General features: G+C 35.5%; 1 protein-coding gene across 1 annotated transcript in view; it reads right to left on the bottom strand.

The window, feature by feature from the left end:
• Positions 1–17,500, bottom strand: part of LOC137645693 (disintegrin and metalloproteinase domain-containing protein 12-like) — a 61,661-nt gene that overhangs the window by 11,750 nt on the left and 32,411 nt on the right. Inside the window, exons 7-13 of the mRNA XM_068378550.1 lie at positions 14,212–14,387; positions 6,193–6,249; positions 4,923–5,090; positions 4,300–4,561; positions 3,996–4,136; positions 3,153–3,328; positions 713–896 (exon numbers count right to left, since the gene is read on the bottom strand). Coding sequence (XP_068234651.1) covers positions 713–896; positions 3,153–3,328; positions 3,996–4,136; positions 4,300–4,561; positions 4,923–5,090; positions 6,193–6,249; positions 14,212–14,387 — 1,164 coding nt within the window. The remainder of the gene's footprint in view (positions 1–712; positions 897–3,152; positions 3,329–3,995; positions 4,137–4,299; positions 4,562–4,922; positions 5,091–6,192; positions 6,250–14,211; positions 14,388–17,500) is intronic.

Raw genomic sequence — 17,500 nt, 5'->3', positions numbered from 1 at the left:
CACCCTCCATTAAAAGTAATGGCTATATACGTTAACTGGTTGAAAGGAGAATATGTACAGTATGATGCTTAAAAATAGTGATGAAAAAGAGAAGCGTTCAGGTATATACAAGTGGTAATAGAATTAAGATATATATATATATATATATATATATATATATATATATATATATATATATATATATATATATATATATATATATACCTGTGTGTGTATATTTTTTTCGGTCACACTCAGCTTTTCCCTTCCCTCGGGTAAGGGTTAGAGGGAATAGTCATACCCTGGTGAGGTGTGTGTGTGTATGTGTGAGTGTGTGTATATATCTATCTATATATTAAGCCGTTCTTTTTCACGGGTTGATTGCACTTGTTCTTTAATAATATTGTACATTTACGAAAAACTTAATGGTAATGGTAAAACGCTTGTGTTTGCATTTAGGTAAACTGATTTTCATTTTCCATTTTTTTTCTGCCATGTCTTATAATTGTTGTGCCATCATATCATTAGATACTTTTTTAACATACGGTCATGAAACTAATATGCCCATACTCTTGAAAACTATGGTTCCATTTCCGAATAAGTATGTTATAACGTTTCAAATTATTAAGAAGAGAGAGAGAGAGAGAGAGAGAGAGAGAGAGAGAGAGAGAGAGAGAGAGAGAGAGAGAGAGAGAGAGAGAGATCAACTGTAAGCCCATGAGTCAATACTTACACTATTTTTCCCACATGGAGTTCCGTCTTGTGCTAGCCACATGTTCCCTGGTATATCTTCATTTCCTACGATATGTTTGCAGCTGTGAGATCCGATCCTGCGTGTGACGTACGATATTTTCCCCGTAATCCTTGCCTTGACACTATGGCCTACATTGCAGTGCAAAGTGCCACAGGATGAGTCTCTGTGTGAATAAAGTTACGTGGTTATTTTTTATATAGAATAAATGAGTGATAGGAGCACACAAATTTCCGTATTTAGTTTTCTAGATCAATTAAATCATGAATAAAAGAATTTTATTAATCGTATAGGAGCGCAATATCTACTATTGAGATGTATTTCTATATACCTACTCATCAACTAAATACAATCTGTAAATCCCTTAAATCGCAAGCCTAACATATCCCATATTTTCCTTATGATAGAAAAAAAAATTAAATTATATATATTTTGACTATTTCAATCTCTGAGGGATGATCGTTCATTAAGACCTATAAAATCTCAATTGTTATCTCTTTCAAAATAATATGTACTGAACCGGCAATTCCTTTAATCTAATCCCCAAATAATCATATTTTTAAGAATTTCTACATCCATTGAGAGGTTACACTTTCACTGAATGGGTGGTACCTTATACGATATAATCTTGGTTTACACGCGCACCATTCCAGATAAAGTGCATATGATGCCTTTCTGTTCTATATAAAACTAGAAATGTTTATAGCAAATGTAATAGTCACATATTTTGAGCCAGCGTAGCCACGAAAGGAAAATTCTGTATTTCAGAATATCTTTCATTAAAATTCAATCTGTTTTTCCTCATCTTTGGACCTTAATCAATCCCTTCCTGTCTCTTTTTTACTAACTACAATATTTTCTTAAATATTAGAGACTAGCTTAGCTTCTTTCTAAGGGTAACAGCATGCTCGCATCAGAGCTTCTTCTAAAAACAGATTGCCTAGAGTAGAAATTACATGAACAGCAATAGAAAAATCCAAATTAAAATGCAGATTTTCAGTTGAACCACCATAAAAACTTATTGGTTAAAATAGGATATCAATTTGGAACACATGAAAAGATTCTCTTCAAGTTTTATCATTTTGAAAATAATTTTCATTGATCAAAATACAATATCAATTTGGAAGCCATGAAAACAAATTCTTCAAGTTTAATCCTTTTGAAAATAAAATCTTTGTTATTCATGAAGTAATTACACTGGAATATATCTAGTTTCATTCAAGTAAAACAAAAAGTCTCGTGAGATTCGGCTATTTATATTCAATTTTTTTTTTCAAAAGCAGTTCCATATGAACTCAGCAAATCCATAATGGTATATATATATATATATATATATATATATATATATATATATATATATATATATATATATATATATATATATATATGTATGTATACAATATTTACTTATATAAATATACATACTTATAAACCTATTATACATATAATTTGGGTAGACTACTTTTTTTTTTCATTAGACAGAGAAATGCCTTCTGGAGGGTGGTGAGCTCTAAGCGTGAGGATACTCCTCTGAACACCTGGTGAACTAATTTCTTGTGTTTAACAGCAGCTACAGATGTTGGGCAAGTCTGTTTATTTTGGAATATTATCATATTTGAGGTGGGTGATATTATCTGTTTCCCCTAGGAATGGCCAATAAGTAATAATTCATGTATAGGCTGTCCAAGGTACAACATCTCATAGTGAAGCTTGTGGACCACGTTAAAATCTAAAGCACGTGAGCAAAATCCCGTTGAATTCTGAGAATGACAAATTCTTCCGGCAATGTTTGCGTTAGTCATCAAATATCAGGGAGCACTGTAGTCTCAGCACCCTACCATTTTTCTATTTTAAATAACTAGAAAATACAAAATGATAATGAATTTCCGGGCAGGCAAAGTTTTGTACCAGGGTACTTTTAAGCACTTCGGTTATTTGGATATAATGATAAGTAGGTGAAATGAACACACAATTCGGAAGCGATGGGAGGAAGGAAGAAATGAAGACAGAGAATGATGATCCTATTATGTTTACACTTTAAATGGCTTTATTTCCTAAAAGATTCCCATAATGACTGCCATACTTTAATTGTGAAAGCGTAAAGTTTGGATATTTGCTCAATACTTTTATCTACATGACTAGGGTCATATTACTTAAATTTTCCCAATGTCCTACCTTTATTTTCATAGGGTTAAATAACCCATTTTCTCTAATATCAGTAAGGAAGTCCTACATCACGCAGGCTTTGGGGAATTATATAAATTCTTTCTTTTCCAACACAGTAAAATTTTAAAAGAATATTTTTGTAGGTTCTGTGTGAATAGCAGTTACAAGTATAGAAAAATAAGCAAACGACAACAGGAACAAAAAAAAAAAAAACAAACATTGAAATCAGATTTCAAATATTATCACCAACACTCACATCTCTGAGCATTTCTTGAAACTCTTTTGACTTTCATTTTCCCAACCACAGTTTCCATCATCATCCCCATTTTGGTTAACGTTCAGGCACACGGGATTGGCTTCAGAAGCTGATTGGTCCCACACCTTCTTACATCTACTGTCGGGATTCCCACATGATCCTTTGTAGCAATAACCCTTTAAAACAAATAAATGATAAGACACACAAAAGAAGTCTGCTTGTCAAGGTTATAGAATAAAAAATGCCAGACATTACTGTTAAAGCATGAACATTTTACGATAGGTAACTAAATCTGGTATATTGGTCATAAATCTGTATTGGCCGTGGATATATTTGCCGGTGAATTAAACATTCCGTTAAAAAGATTTAATGATAAATAAAATCAATATGGCCAATTGACCTCCTAGAAATTGAAAATGTCAATAAAAAAGAGGCTTGTCCTACTTGACGATTACAGTAGTATTTCACCCTTTCATTAACAATATAAGAAGAAAAAGTAGGTGGACAATTAAAGTTCCCTAATAACCTATACCATTATCAGCTTATATTTATAAAAGTTCTTCATGCATTTTCTAAATTTTTCTTCTTAATATCAATCAAGTATGGATTTTATTTCCCATTTTGATATATTGAGTTATTGCATTGAAATGATTTGCTATATTATATTTTCATAATATTTATAGAAATTGCATCACGTAGCAAGTTACGGAAACTATACATTTCAGACAAGTCATACTGAGTACATTATATATCATAACTTCGTGACATGAGTCTCACTAATTGTTTTGGCTAAAATTTTGCCACTTTAAGAAAGACCTTATTAGGAAATAGAATAATACTAACCTTGTCTCTTTCGCATGGAGTTCCGTCTCTGACATAGACGTCAGCTGGGCAGAACTCGCTGATTCCGGAACAGAATTCAGGTAAATCACAATCACCGTCGTTTTCTCTACAGACTCTTCCAGCTTGATGTAAGTGGCAGGTCTTGAAAAATAAATAACTTATGTAATGTCAGAAATATTACAAATCTTAAAATTCTGGTGTTTGTATTGTGTATTGCCACTTGCTGAATATTAGATAGCACAAACACAATAAACATATTTTGTTATATTCCCTCTTGCATTCTCCCTGTGTTCTTGCGTCTCACCTCTATATTGCAGCAAGATCCATGGGAGCACGTAGCATTAACAGCCAGCTTGCAGGTCTTTGCGTCACAACAGCGATTATCACAAAATGCTGGGGGCCCACAATCACACTGTTCTCCAGCCTCCAAAACACCGTTACCACATGTCTTCTGGTATAAATTTTTGGGAACATTTCTTAGGCATTCGTAATTCACAGAATCCAATTCCTTTTTCACTAGTTCTTTACTGCAGGAACTCCAGCCAACCTTCTGTGTGGTCATGGCACTAAAATAAATGAATAGAACATATGTAGAACTGGTGTATTTTTTTTTAGTATATTGAAATATGATAAAATAATATGACTTTAGATAATTTGAAATAGCTTCTGTATTTTTGGCTAGATATTTGCAAACTTATATTTACCGTTTATATGACTAAATAAGTCTTCTTATCTATATATTTTCAAAGGTAAAAAAAAAGTTTTATTGTTGTTGGAATTCGAAAAGTCTTGGTTAGAGAGAGAGAGAGAGAGAGAGAGAGAGAGAGAGAGAGAGAGAGAGAGAGAGAGAGAGAGAGAGAGAGAGAGAGAGAGATGGTATTAGAGTAAGTGTTATCTTTTCCGCAAACATATTTTGAAAGTACATACCTCCCAATACCCGACATGATGCAAGTCCTTTCTTGACAACAATTTTCATTTCCAAGTTCATCATGAGACATGCCTAAGTTATGTCCCAGTTCATGTGCTATTGTCCTCGAAAAGGCTCCAATGTTATCTTTCTTTTTGTCTTGCACCGTAGCTACTGACATTCTATGACTGTATCGTACAAAAATATAAATTAATTTTCTTTTTTGTGGAGGGTAATAATAACAAATATATATATATATATATATATATATATATATATATATATATATATATATATATATATATATATATATATATATATATATATAGATATATATATATAGATATATATATAGATATATATATATATATATATATATATATATATATATATATATATATATGTATATATATAGATATATATATATATATATATATATATATATATATATATATATATATATATATATATATATATATATATATATATATATACATATATATATTTATATATATATATATATATATATATATATATATATATATATATATATATGTATAATATATATATATATATATATATATATATATATATATATATATATATATATATATATATATATATATATATATATATATATATATATATATATATATATATATATATATATATATATATATATATATATATATATATATATATATATATATATATATATATATATATATATATATATATATATATATATATATATATATATATATATATATGTGTATATATATATATATATATATATATATATATATATATATATATATATATATATATATATATATATATGCGTATCTATGTGTGGAATGCCCCGCTTTTACGACAACAAAAATCTAAATCTAAATCTAAATTTCATTATATGACCCATATGTTTTCTTTTTATAGATATCCATATCGTGCCGATTGATTCCATTTTGATACTGAGCATTGACTAAATGCATTTTCTTCTTTTCATCGTGTTATTAATCTGTGATATGTGAGAAATTAATAGTAACGTGGTTTTCAGATTATATCTGATTCCGTAAATTATGATGGATTTAGATATTAATAGACAAAAAATTATAAGTTATGATTTGTCAAAATGCATAACAATTAGCAATGTTTTTTTTAATAGCTTAATATTCAGATCCTTATTTCTTATTAGCAATTTAATGGTCAAGAATGTATGGAGAATATAGAAAGTATTTGAATGTCCTATATAGATATTTTTTTCATCATAAAAAAAGTCTGCATTCTTACGTGCAAATTCCACCGACGTAAGCATATCCAACTGTGTTTCCATCAAAATCAACAGATCTGTGAAGATAATAGCAGGATATTATGAGTATATAGATTCTTATAACCTTAACTTAAAAATTTTCAACCAAGAAGTTATAGTATTTGGTTTCAAATTTACAAAGATTATATGACATCAAATATTTAGGGTGATTTTTTGTTTTAGTGTGTTTTAGAACACATGTTCAAAGTCAAATTAGAGATGTTGGAGATATCTATTATTCAAATAAATCAAAATTAAAGAAAATAAAAAAAAAGTAGTGCAGTTAAAATGATATGATATGTTTTCAAATGTTTTGGAGACTTCATTGTAACTGGCCGAGAGAGGCTGTGACTAAGAAGGCAGGATGAAAGCAACTGAGTAACTTTATTACAGAACATCGGTTTATATATACAGAAAGTCCAGGCAAAATTGGGCATAAGACCATAACAGGCAATTTCATGTTCAACCGACAACCGGCTCTGTTAACACTTAACAGTGAGAAAAACAGACATGTTTATTCAGATCCCTATCAGTGCGAGGGGAGAGCAAAGATACAAAGCATAATTTATACAAAAAAAGAAATGTCGTTATTATGTACGATCGTGTTACACACGGTTGGTACATGGTTACCCCCCTAAAAAGGACATACTGTATGTGTTAAATAGGGCGCCCTTATCTAGAGAAGCAAACTGTAGGCAGGTCATCTGGCAGGAGTTAAGCAGATTTTAGACGATCAATGGAGAACCAGTCTTATTTGCCATGAATGTTTAGTAGGAATGCTTTCGGACTGCATCGGGTCACAAGGAAAGGGCCCATGTAATGGGGCGCTAGCAGTGGCTTGCTAGTGTCGTTGCATAGGAAGACATGCGTTGCAGAGTGCAAGTCTGTTGGTATGTGATGCTTCGCTGGGGGCTTGTAAGTCTGGCGGCATAGAGTAAATTTTCCCACGACGTGACGTATGCGCTGGAGATCATCTGAGGAGGTTGCAGAAGGAAAAATTTCGGCAGGGATGACTAACGGGTCGCCATACACCATTTCAGCTGCCAAGACGTTGAAGGCGTCTTTAGGAGTGGTCCTTAGTCCCAGGAGGACCCAGGGAAACTGAGTAAACCAGTTGGAATCCTTGCAGCGGGACATCAAAACTGTTTGACGGTGGGATAAAAACGTTCAACCATTCCATTGGCAGCGGGGTTGTAGGCCGTTGTCTGATGTAGGGTGATGCCCAGGATATTTGCTAATGATGACCACAATTGAGAGGTAAAAGTGGTACCCCTGTCAGAAGTAATATGCTCAGGGATACCAAATCTTGCAATCCATCCTGAGAGTAAGGTATCTGTACATGAGGCGGACGTTGCAGTTTCCATGGGAATGGCTTCAGGCCAACGAGTGAAGCGGTCGATGACGGTAAACAGGTAACAACGTCCTTGTGATAAGGGTAGGGGGCCTACAACGTCAACATAAATGTGGGCAAAATGATGGTAAGGTTGAGGAAAAGTGCCCACTCCTGAATCCCTATCAATGCATTTGGAAGTTTGGCAAGAAGTACAGACGCGGATCCAATCCTTAGCATCCTTAGAAATGCCATGCCAAATTAACTTCGTCTTCAGCACCTGTGCAGTAGAACGGCACGAGGGATGTGAAATGCCGTGAATGAAATCAAACACCTGTCGGCACATGGGAGCAGGAATCCAAGGTCGCAGTCTACCAGTACTGACGTCACAGAGGAGGGTGGTGCTGGAGTCGTCAAGGGGGATGTCTTCAAAACGGAGGGATGTGCAGGATGTCCTACATGCTTGATACTCTGGATCCTGTCATTGAGCTTCAGCAGAGGAGGTATAATCAAATCCCAGTTGAACGGCAGCCAACGTGTTCCTTGACAGGGCATCGGCAACGGGATTCGTTTTCCCAAGGACGTGTTGAAGGGTACAATTGTATTCAGCTATGGCGGGGAAATGTCTGCGTTGACGGGCAGACCAGGCGTTAGACTGTCGAGTGAAGGCATGCACCAGAGGCATGTGGTTTGTGCAAATGATGAAGGGCGTACCTTCTAAGAAATGGCGGAAGTGAGGGACAGCCAAGTGCACCGCCAGAAATTCGCGATCGAAAGTAGAATAACCCGGTTCTGACTTGGAAAATTTTCTGCTGAAGAAGTCCAATGGACGGGGCAAGCAGTTGACCATCTGTTCGAGTACTGCACCAATAGCGACGTGGCTAGCATTATTGGAGAGAAGGAGAGGGGCATGTGGGATGGGGAAAGTGAGAGCAGCAGCGATTGATAGGGCCTTCTTTGCATTGTAGAAGGCCGCTTCTTGAAGGGGACCCCACTTCAGGTGCTTTGGCTTTCCCTTGAGGGAGGTGTAGAGAGGAGCACGAGTGGCGGCAATGGCTAGCGGAAAACGGTGATAATAGTTGATCTTGTCCAAGAACTCCTGCAGACCTTTGACGGTCGAGGGCGTGGGGAAGTTCTGAATGGCTGCTACCTTCTCAGGGAGGGGTTGGACTCCTTCAGGAGTGATGCGGTGCCCTAAGAACGACATTTCGTTGGTGCCAAAGGTACACTTGTCGTATCGGACTACGAGGCGGTCGAGCACGATGCGCAGGTGACGGAGGTGTTCCTCTTTTGAGGAAGACAACACAAGTATGTCGTCCATATAACATACACAGAAGGGGAGGTCCCCTAAGATGCCATCCATGAGACTTTGAAAAGTGGCCCCAGCATTACGGATGCAAAAACAGGAGTAATTCAAGGTGTATGTACCAAACGGAGTGGTGGTGGCGTTCTTGGGGATGTCTTCTGGGTTCATAGGCAACGGATAATACCACTGCAGGAGGTCGAGCGTAGAGAAAACCTTCGCTTTGTGCAGGTAGGAGGTCACGTTGGCTATGTTTGGGAGGGGGTAGTGATCCGGTTCTGTTTGCATATTCAGGCACCTGTAATCCCCACATGGACGGAGGGAGCCGTCTTTCATCAGACCGATGTTTAAGGGTGATGACCATGAGCTGGAGGCCTTTTGACAAAGACCCATTTCCTCCATTTTGGCAAACGTCTGTTTGGCGGCTGCCAATCGATACGGTGCCAGACGTGTGAATTTTGCGAAGACTGGGGGTCCCGTCATCTTGATATGGTGATATATACTGTGCTTGGCAGGAGTCGTGGGCGTTTGGCAAAGTTCTGGACGGAAAACTTCTGAGTACGACATGAGCAGGTGGGCGTAAGCATCCGTGGGTGCGCTTATGTGGAGAGCGAGGTTGGAGGGGGCAGGTTGAAGAGGTGTCAACAAGTACTAGTCTGCGTTGACCAATCGTTGGTGGGCGACCTTGACCAGAAGGTGGAAATGAGAGAGGAAATCTACACTGAGGATTGGCACTGTGACGTCAGTAATGAGAAACTTCCAATTGAATTTACCATTTCCAAACGACAATGTGAGGTTCTCATAACCGTAGGTGGGTATCACAGATCTGTTGGCAAGCACCTGTGTCTACCAAAAATCACACGCCTATTAACACATTTTTTGGCCACCGACAATTCTTGACACATTTCTTCGCGGCTTCCTCAATTCTGTAGTGGTAGTAGGAAAACTGCGGCCGATGGGCGGCAGTAAGTGCCTGTAGAATTTGTTGGTTGGGGCGTGAGCGAGTGGTGGGTGATGGGTGGTTTTGTCGCTGCTCCGGCAGGTCACCGGGTAGGCATGTATGTCCTACGGCATTCACGTCAGCTTTGCTTGACGTTGAATAGGTGTCCTCTTCGTCTGGAGTGGAGGCATTGATGGAGGTCTTGAAGATCGTCAAATGGCTGTCCATAAGGGCATTGACTTTGGTAATCAAGTCCTTTATGGGTAAACTATCGACATCGGGTATGGCAGCGCGTACAGGTTCAGGTAAACGGCGTATCCAAAGGGCCCGAAGCAGGTTCACCTCACGAGGACAGCCGTCTGCGGCAGGTTGAAGGTGAGCGATACTGGTCATTCCCCTGAGGGCGAGCGAAGCCCTTTGGTCCCCTAACGGTTGTTGAGAGAGCTGAAAAAGCTTAGCTATACAGGCAACGGCGAGTACTGCTGCAGATGGTATGTTCTGAGCGCGTCATACGCTATTGGGGTGCCTCCTTGATTAGAAAGTCAGTCGGATATTTCTGGGAAGGTGTCCTAGGGTATCGCCGCGAGAACATTATCTGCTTTGGTTGTTGAGCGAGTCACGCCCTTGATGTGGAACTCGACTTCTGCGCGCTGTAACTAAGCAAACGCTTCTCCGCCGGTGAACAACGAAAGTTTGAATGGGGCGGTGCCAGCTTCCGTGGAGTCTGCCATCATACCAATGACGGGGGGAAGGTTGAAGGCGGGAGGAGCGAGTTGACTTCCGGGGTCACCACGGTGATGGGCTGGGAGAAGTTTAGAATAAGAAGGCAGGAAGAAAGCAACTGAGTAACTTTATACCCATAAAGTCCAGGAAAAAAGGCCATAAAAACATAACAGGCAATTTCATGTTCAACCGAAAACCAGTTCTGTTAACAATCAACGGTGAGAAAAACAGACATGCTTATTCTGGTTCCTATCAGTGCGAGGGGAGAGGGAAGATACAAAACATAATGTATAAAAAAGAAAAAAGAAATGTCGTTACTATTTACGATCGTGTGACAAACGGTTGGTACATCATCAATGAAAGTTATTCATTTAGATATTTTTCAACCAAGAAGGTATAGTATTGGGTTGCAAATTTATATTACGAAGATTTTATGATATGAATATTTAGTTTTTTTTTTTTCCTTTTTTTTTTTTTTGTACACAAGCTCAAAGTCAAATCAGAGTTGTTTGAGATATTCATTATTCAAATAAATCAAAATGATGATAATAATAAAAAAAAAGTAATTCAGTTGAAAAAAAAATTATAAATTGCTAAATACACTGTACGCAAATATAGCAAAAGGTTAGTGGGACTCTATTGATAAAAACTATTGGAGCAGATGCATGATTAATGGGGAAAGAAAAGAGAATATACTTCACTCGTTATGTTCGCATGAATTTTCGTGGTAGTACTCAGAAATCTAAAATTTGTGGTGAGCTTACCATACATAACATTTTTTATCATTATACTTAGTTATTTTGTGGAGACTAACCGGGTCAGAATGTACAAAAAAAAAAAAAAAAATAAATAAAAAAAAAAATAAATAAAAAATAAATAAATAATTACATAATTAAGATACAAAATGTTTAATACGAGAAAACATTATGTATTATTCCAGTATAGGAAAATTACCAGAATTGGGGTAATTTTAGTAAAAGGTTTTGAAAAACAGAAAGTATCTTTTCTTTATAATTTCTTAAAATATTTCTCCCACTCAACAAGATGATTAAAGAGCACAAAAAAGGCCTTAGTTTCTGTCATAATCTATTCACACAACTTTTTCAATAATAAAAACGCTACTTATATTTACAGAAAAAGTTCCAAGCACTTAGCAGTATCTGTAAAAATAAGGAAAATTACCTTGACTTAACAATAAAAACGCTACTTACATTTACTTACAAAAGTCCCTAGTACTTAGCAGTATCTGTACAAATAAGGACAATTAAATTTACTCAATACCAACGACGCTACTTACATTTACCTACAAAAGTCCCTAGCACTTGGCGGTGTATGCACAAATAAGGCCAATTACCTCTACTCACAATAAAAACCCTACTTACATTCACAGGCAAAGTCTCTAGCATTAGAAAATAAGGACAATTACCTCTACTTTGCATCCAATTCCCTACAGGTGTTGGGCATTAAGGTCCATTAGTTGTGATGACTATGCCTTTCTTGCACCTAAATAATTTCAAATCTCTTGAGTTACTCTCAGCGCAAGATAATCTGATAACACCTGTTTTCAATCATTTTATTTCTTTAATTCTCTACAAATTACCCAATTATTAAAAAATATTTAATCACAGTTTTCCCTGGAATAATTCTTATTGTATTCTAACTACATTTTTTTTACTAACGCAAACATACTCATGTCATATAATCTATTTTATTTTTTTTCACCTCTCCTTTTGCTATATTGATTTATTTTCACTATAACCCATCATTCATTACATATTTCGGTTTTTTTATATTCTTTTTTTCATATGCTTCATTGTTATCTCTTTTGCCAAAACTGTTCTGTGATTAACCTCATTTTCCATCAAACTATCAGCAATGATAATCCCGCTGAAGATATTCATGCGTCTAATTTGCCTTTCATATCTTTATTGTTGCTAGTATTTTTTCTATTTATTTATTGCTCTCTATATCTCTTTAGTGTTTTCGAAATATTAATAAGTGATATTCTAACATGAATTGACGACGGATATCTGCTTTGTTTTCATCTTTGTTGTTAATTTCATGAACATTATTTTTGTATTATTTCTCTGGTAACCCTTTAGGACGAGTATCATATATCCGAGGAGATGTAATATATACTGACTAAAACCCTTTTATATATAAAACAGTTCAGTTCTGTTAATTGATGTCAAACAAGTTTAATTTTCTTCACAAATCAACGTCAGAAATCTCAAAAACCTTCCTGTTATATGCAATTTCCTGGATTTATTAATCAACTCTGAGTTAATTCTCAATCTCAGGCATTCCAAGCTTCTTTGTCATCTTCATCTCCACCATGGATATTAGATTTCCCCTCTATTTATTTTTCTATCTATCTTTCTATGTTTATTTGCTTCTTTTTGTTTATTTGTTGATCATCTGTTAACAGATTTTTCCCGAGATTTTTTAGCTAGCAACCCCTTATTAGATTCAGTCAGAAATTAGAAAATAAATTTTGTGAGTAAAACCCTTTTGATAAGATACTGATTAGCTTTGATTTATGCATAATCCCATCACTCATATTTTGATATCCAAAGCTAATCACAACTCATATAAAGAAAAACTGAATTGATGTTGTATTCCGTCTTAATCTATAACATTTTGCTTTTGTACCACAAAATAAACATTCTGTATTCTGATCAATAGAAATATGTTCCCATAGAGATATAATGTTGCAGAGGTATTTATTCTAGTTAAATTTTGCATATATCTGTTTTATTTTTAATGACCTCGCGTCCTTTTTTTTAACATAACTTATCTTCTTCCATGGCGAAGATATAAGCTCTAAAAGGAAATGTACAAACAATTATTGTCATCGCTCTTTACCTTTTAAAACAAGGGTAGTTCGCTAAGCATTTTGTTTAAGGAAATACTACATTTTATTGCTGTTAGCAAACAACCGATATAAGAACCCTATGGAGAAGAGAAGAATTTCACTACCATACTATATTACTACATTGATGAAAAAAGAAAGTCTCATTTTCTTCTGCCTGTTAATTTCAGTTGTATGTGCGAGGAAGATTACTATAACATAAAATATTTTGTGTCTGTGTGTTGATTTCGAAAACAAAAATCCAAACCCTGATAACTAGGAAGAAACAAGTATCAATCAAAGAATCCAGGACCAGCTAGACGATTCCCTTCCCAGAACTTTTGAAACAAAAGTATCCACAAACCGCTAGTGGTATTCATGAGAAAGAACAACACTGCCCTTAAGAGACCAAAGGAATTTTGCAAAAAAAAAAAAATGTAATATGACCACATAAAGTACGTTAGGGAACAAACACTTGAACATATCAGCTAAGAGGACAGTGAGCTTTCGTTGTCACCCTATTCACTAAGCCCAAAGAGCATAGGTTTGAATCCCAAACACGTTAAGACAACTTCTTCTATATAATTGCCTTTGCATTTAATAATATGCTTGATACTAAAAAATACTTGGGGTTTAGTAGAAAATTTGTTTTAATATCAGCATTAGGGTATATTTTCTCATAAGAGAAGAAAATAAGAATATACTGTGGCATTTTCTTTAGTGACATATCTCACTTCTTCTAATGGCTGTCAGTCTGCAAAAAATAGAGATGAAAATCTTTAATAATCAGTTATTATATCATAAAACAAATCACTGACTCTCTTGCTATGAAAATGTCTGAGAATATGCTTACGTAACAAGTATGGTATTATCATTGCTAACTCCTCGTTTACTTTTAAGTAATTTTTGCCTGTATGGAGCGAATGATGATAGGGTAATGTTGACATCCGAACTCACAGTTGTGCGATCGTAATCTGTCCAGACCTCGATGTCTGTCAGGACCACAACGATGCCAATCTCACGATAAATCTGGAAAGATTCACAATCTCTTAATTCGTTAATCTGTCAGGTATTCAATTTTTCAATTAGAAATGTAGTTTTTGTTATTAATTAAGTATTAGAGAAAATCTACTAATACAGGTGAAATGTGTGAGATTAGATATTTTTCTTGTGTCAATTAAGTTATGAAAATGTAAGGAGTTTTCACAATATCTCCCACCTCTGTGTAAATGACCTATGAAACTATTTAAGCATTGTAAAATCTCAAAATGCACTATCTAACAAATAAGGAAATGAGCAGAGAAAACAGGAGAAGTCTTAAGGACTGTTTTAGAACATACCATTATTGCGATTAACACTACACGAAAGCAAATGCATGAATCTTATTTTAAGAAATAAGATGAAATACCTGAAGATCAATGCAAGTTAGTAGATTTACTACTCTATAATGTTTTGTAATATTTCAATCATTCAAACTACGAGAGTGAACCTATATAGACCTATTAAAAAAACAACATAGATATCGATGGATATATTTTGCTGGGCATGATTTTGACGGCAAAGTTAGCCGGTATTAATTGGTTTATTAACAGAGAATTCTGATATAAAGACACTCCTTTCAAACAGAAACGTGGAAGAAAATTTTTACATTGAAAAATCTACACGATTGCAATTCATATGTGTTTCTCCATAACTGATAAGGACTTGGTATATATCTTATATATAGGAACAAAACCATATGAATCAACTGAATTGAAAATATATAATATTCATTATTAGATGTTAGTTTCTGTCTTAAAGATGAAGTGACGTCGTCCCTCAAATAAACAAAAACATCTACGACGTTGTTTTTCGTGTTTATTATATTTCCGTTTTCATGCTGGCCTCTGAAGGTTGTGTTTTGGTAATAAAAATGGCACTGTGATATGCTGAGAAACGGTTTTTACAATGCAGGTGACTAAACTATCCTCTGGGATATTTACTAGTTTAATCCTAACTAATGATACCCAGCTAGCTCTGCTATTCACTGACATTTCATATAACTTGTTTTCGCTGAAGTATGCGATGAGGGCCTGAGTACACGGGTGATTGGGTGTGTCGGTGTAAATCTATTCCGACAAACCTATATCTGGTACGTTCTGGTTGTGTGTGGATGTAGGATTTTTTGGCTAGGGTATAAGTGTTTTCTTGATGGAAAAATTTCTTCCACTGCTTTAAGGACGTAGTAGGGGATAGTGGGTTTATTTGGGTACTGAAATACATCTAAGTGTCCAGCTACTGGCTGTCCTTAAAGTACCTCTCCGACTGTCACGTTGAGGCCTGTGTGTGGGGCTGTTTTCAGTACTATTAGGATACATGGTAAGTATTTTTTCCACCTTGAGGCACGTTCCATTCAATTTTTGGTAATGACCGCTGCTGTAAGAAAGCGTTGGAAATGCTCAACCGTGCTGTTGGCTCCTAAGTTGTATGCCATCGTATGGCTTATTTTGTTCTGAGGATGACAGCGACGGTAGTCCATAAGGCTGAGATGAAACTAGCCCCACCTTTCACTGGTTATTTATTGCGAACTTCATGTATGCTGACCCCATAGATAAGAGATTTTACATAGCTTTCCGCCATCCGCTGTTTGGCAAGAGCTGCCTCAAACCATCTAGTTTTCTTGTTGATGATGTTGGAACGGTATCTATATCCTAGGGAAGGGATATGGGTCCCAAAAATGTCAATTTGAATATGAGCGAAGCGGAAATCGGTTGACTTGAATTCCCCTATTCCGGGTTCGGTGTGCCATGTGATCTTTGATGTCTGACAGGGAAGGTCTTCGCAAACTCCTTTATTAATTTCTGTCTTCATTACCCTCTAAATGTATCGCTCAGTTAGGATACCAGCGGTGAAGTGGCCTGAAGGGTGTCATAGATTATGGGTAAGGTTAACAGCATTCCTCCTCAAAAGCAATGGCAGATAGGGAAGGACGTCTCACATGCAATGGTTTTCTCTCAGCCATCTATGACGAAATTACTCCAAGACAGCGCCGGAATTTCCCACCGGAGGCTCATTAGATCTTTGTAGCTCTTCTGATTAGCTGCTATTCCATCAATCCATATTCGTCTCTTCCTTCGGCTTCTTTTGCAATAGGTTATTGTTAATGTCATCTATTATCTGCCATGCTCAATATATTATGTCCTGCCCATTTCCATTTCTTTTTCTCACATATTAGAATATTCTCTACTTTAGTTTGCTCTTGTATCTATGTTCCTCTTTTTTCTGTCTCCTATTATTCTTTCAATAGTTTTTTGAGTTGTAACTAGCTTATGTTCTAAGGCTTTAGTAAGGATCCAAGTTTCCAATGAATAAGTTAATACTGCTAGGAGCATCTCATTAAAAACGTTTCATTTTAGAGGAAAAAGTATTTTACTTTTCATAATCTCATAATATATTCATCCCATGCTTATCTTTCATTTAATCTCGGATTTATGTCCTGGGGAAACATTTACTGTCTGTCCTAAGTACGTATATCAATTAACAACCTTTAAAATTTCGTCCATAATCCTTATTTGATGTCTCTCTGTACTACCATTGAAAATTTCATCTCTTCATTCAAATATTCTATCAGCTATTGCGATTCCTCCCACGATTCAAATCATAAGTTGTTAAGGTTATCTCTATTAATATTAATGACTACATTTTTCCAATCTAAATTCTAAAAACTTCTAGATATGCTGTGAATAATCAAGGAGAGATGGGATCACCTTGTGCAACTCCTTCCTCAGTCGAGAATTTCTCCTTTCTTTATGCAGCTTTAGGATTGCTGTACTCCCTGTATTTATACCTTCAAGTGTTCTAACAATATTCATCTAATCTTTCTATTGGTAGAGCTTTATTTATTGCTAAAGTTTTGACAAAATCAAAAGCTTTCTCATAGTCTGTAAATGCCATAAATAGTGGTTTGTCATACACTGTTGATTTATCCATTGGCTGGCCAATCACGTGGATTTGGTCAGTTATTGAATAACTGTTTCTAAATTCTGCCTACTCTCCTGGTTGATAAAAGTCTAGCTGTCTTTCTATTTAGCCTAATATGATCTTTGTAAAAATTTCATTATTGGGTAGTAATTTTTCAGGTCATTTATGTCTCCCTTTTTCTG

Source organism: Palaemon carinicauda, chromosome 8 (assembly GCF_036898095.1).
Source record: "Palaemon carinicauda isolate YSFRI2023 chromosome 8, ASM3689809v2, whole genome shotgun sequence".
NCBI lineage: Eukaryota > Metazoa > Arthropoda > Malacostraca > Decapoda > Palaemonidae > Palaemon > Palaemon carinicauda.
This window is presented reverse-complemented; position numbering and strand designations above follow the sequence as displayed.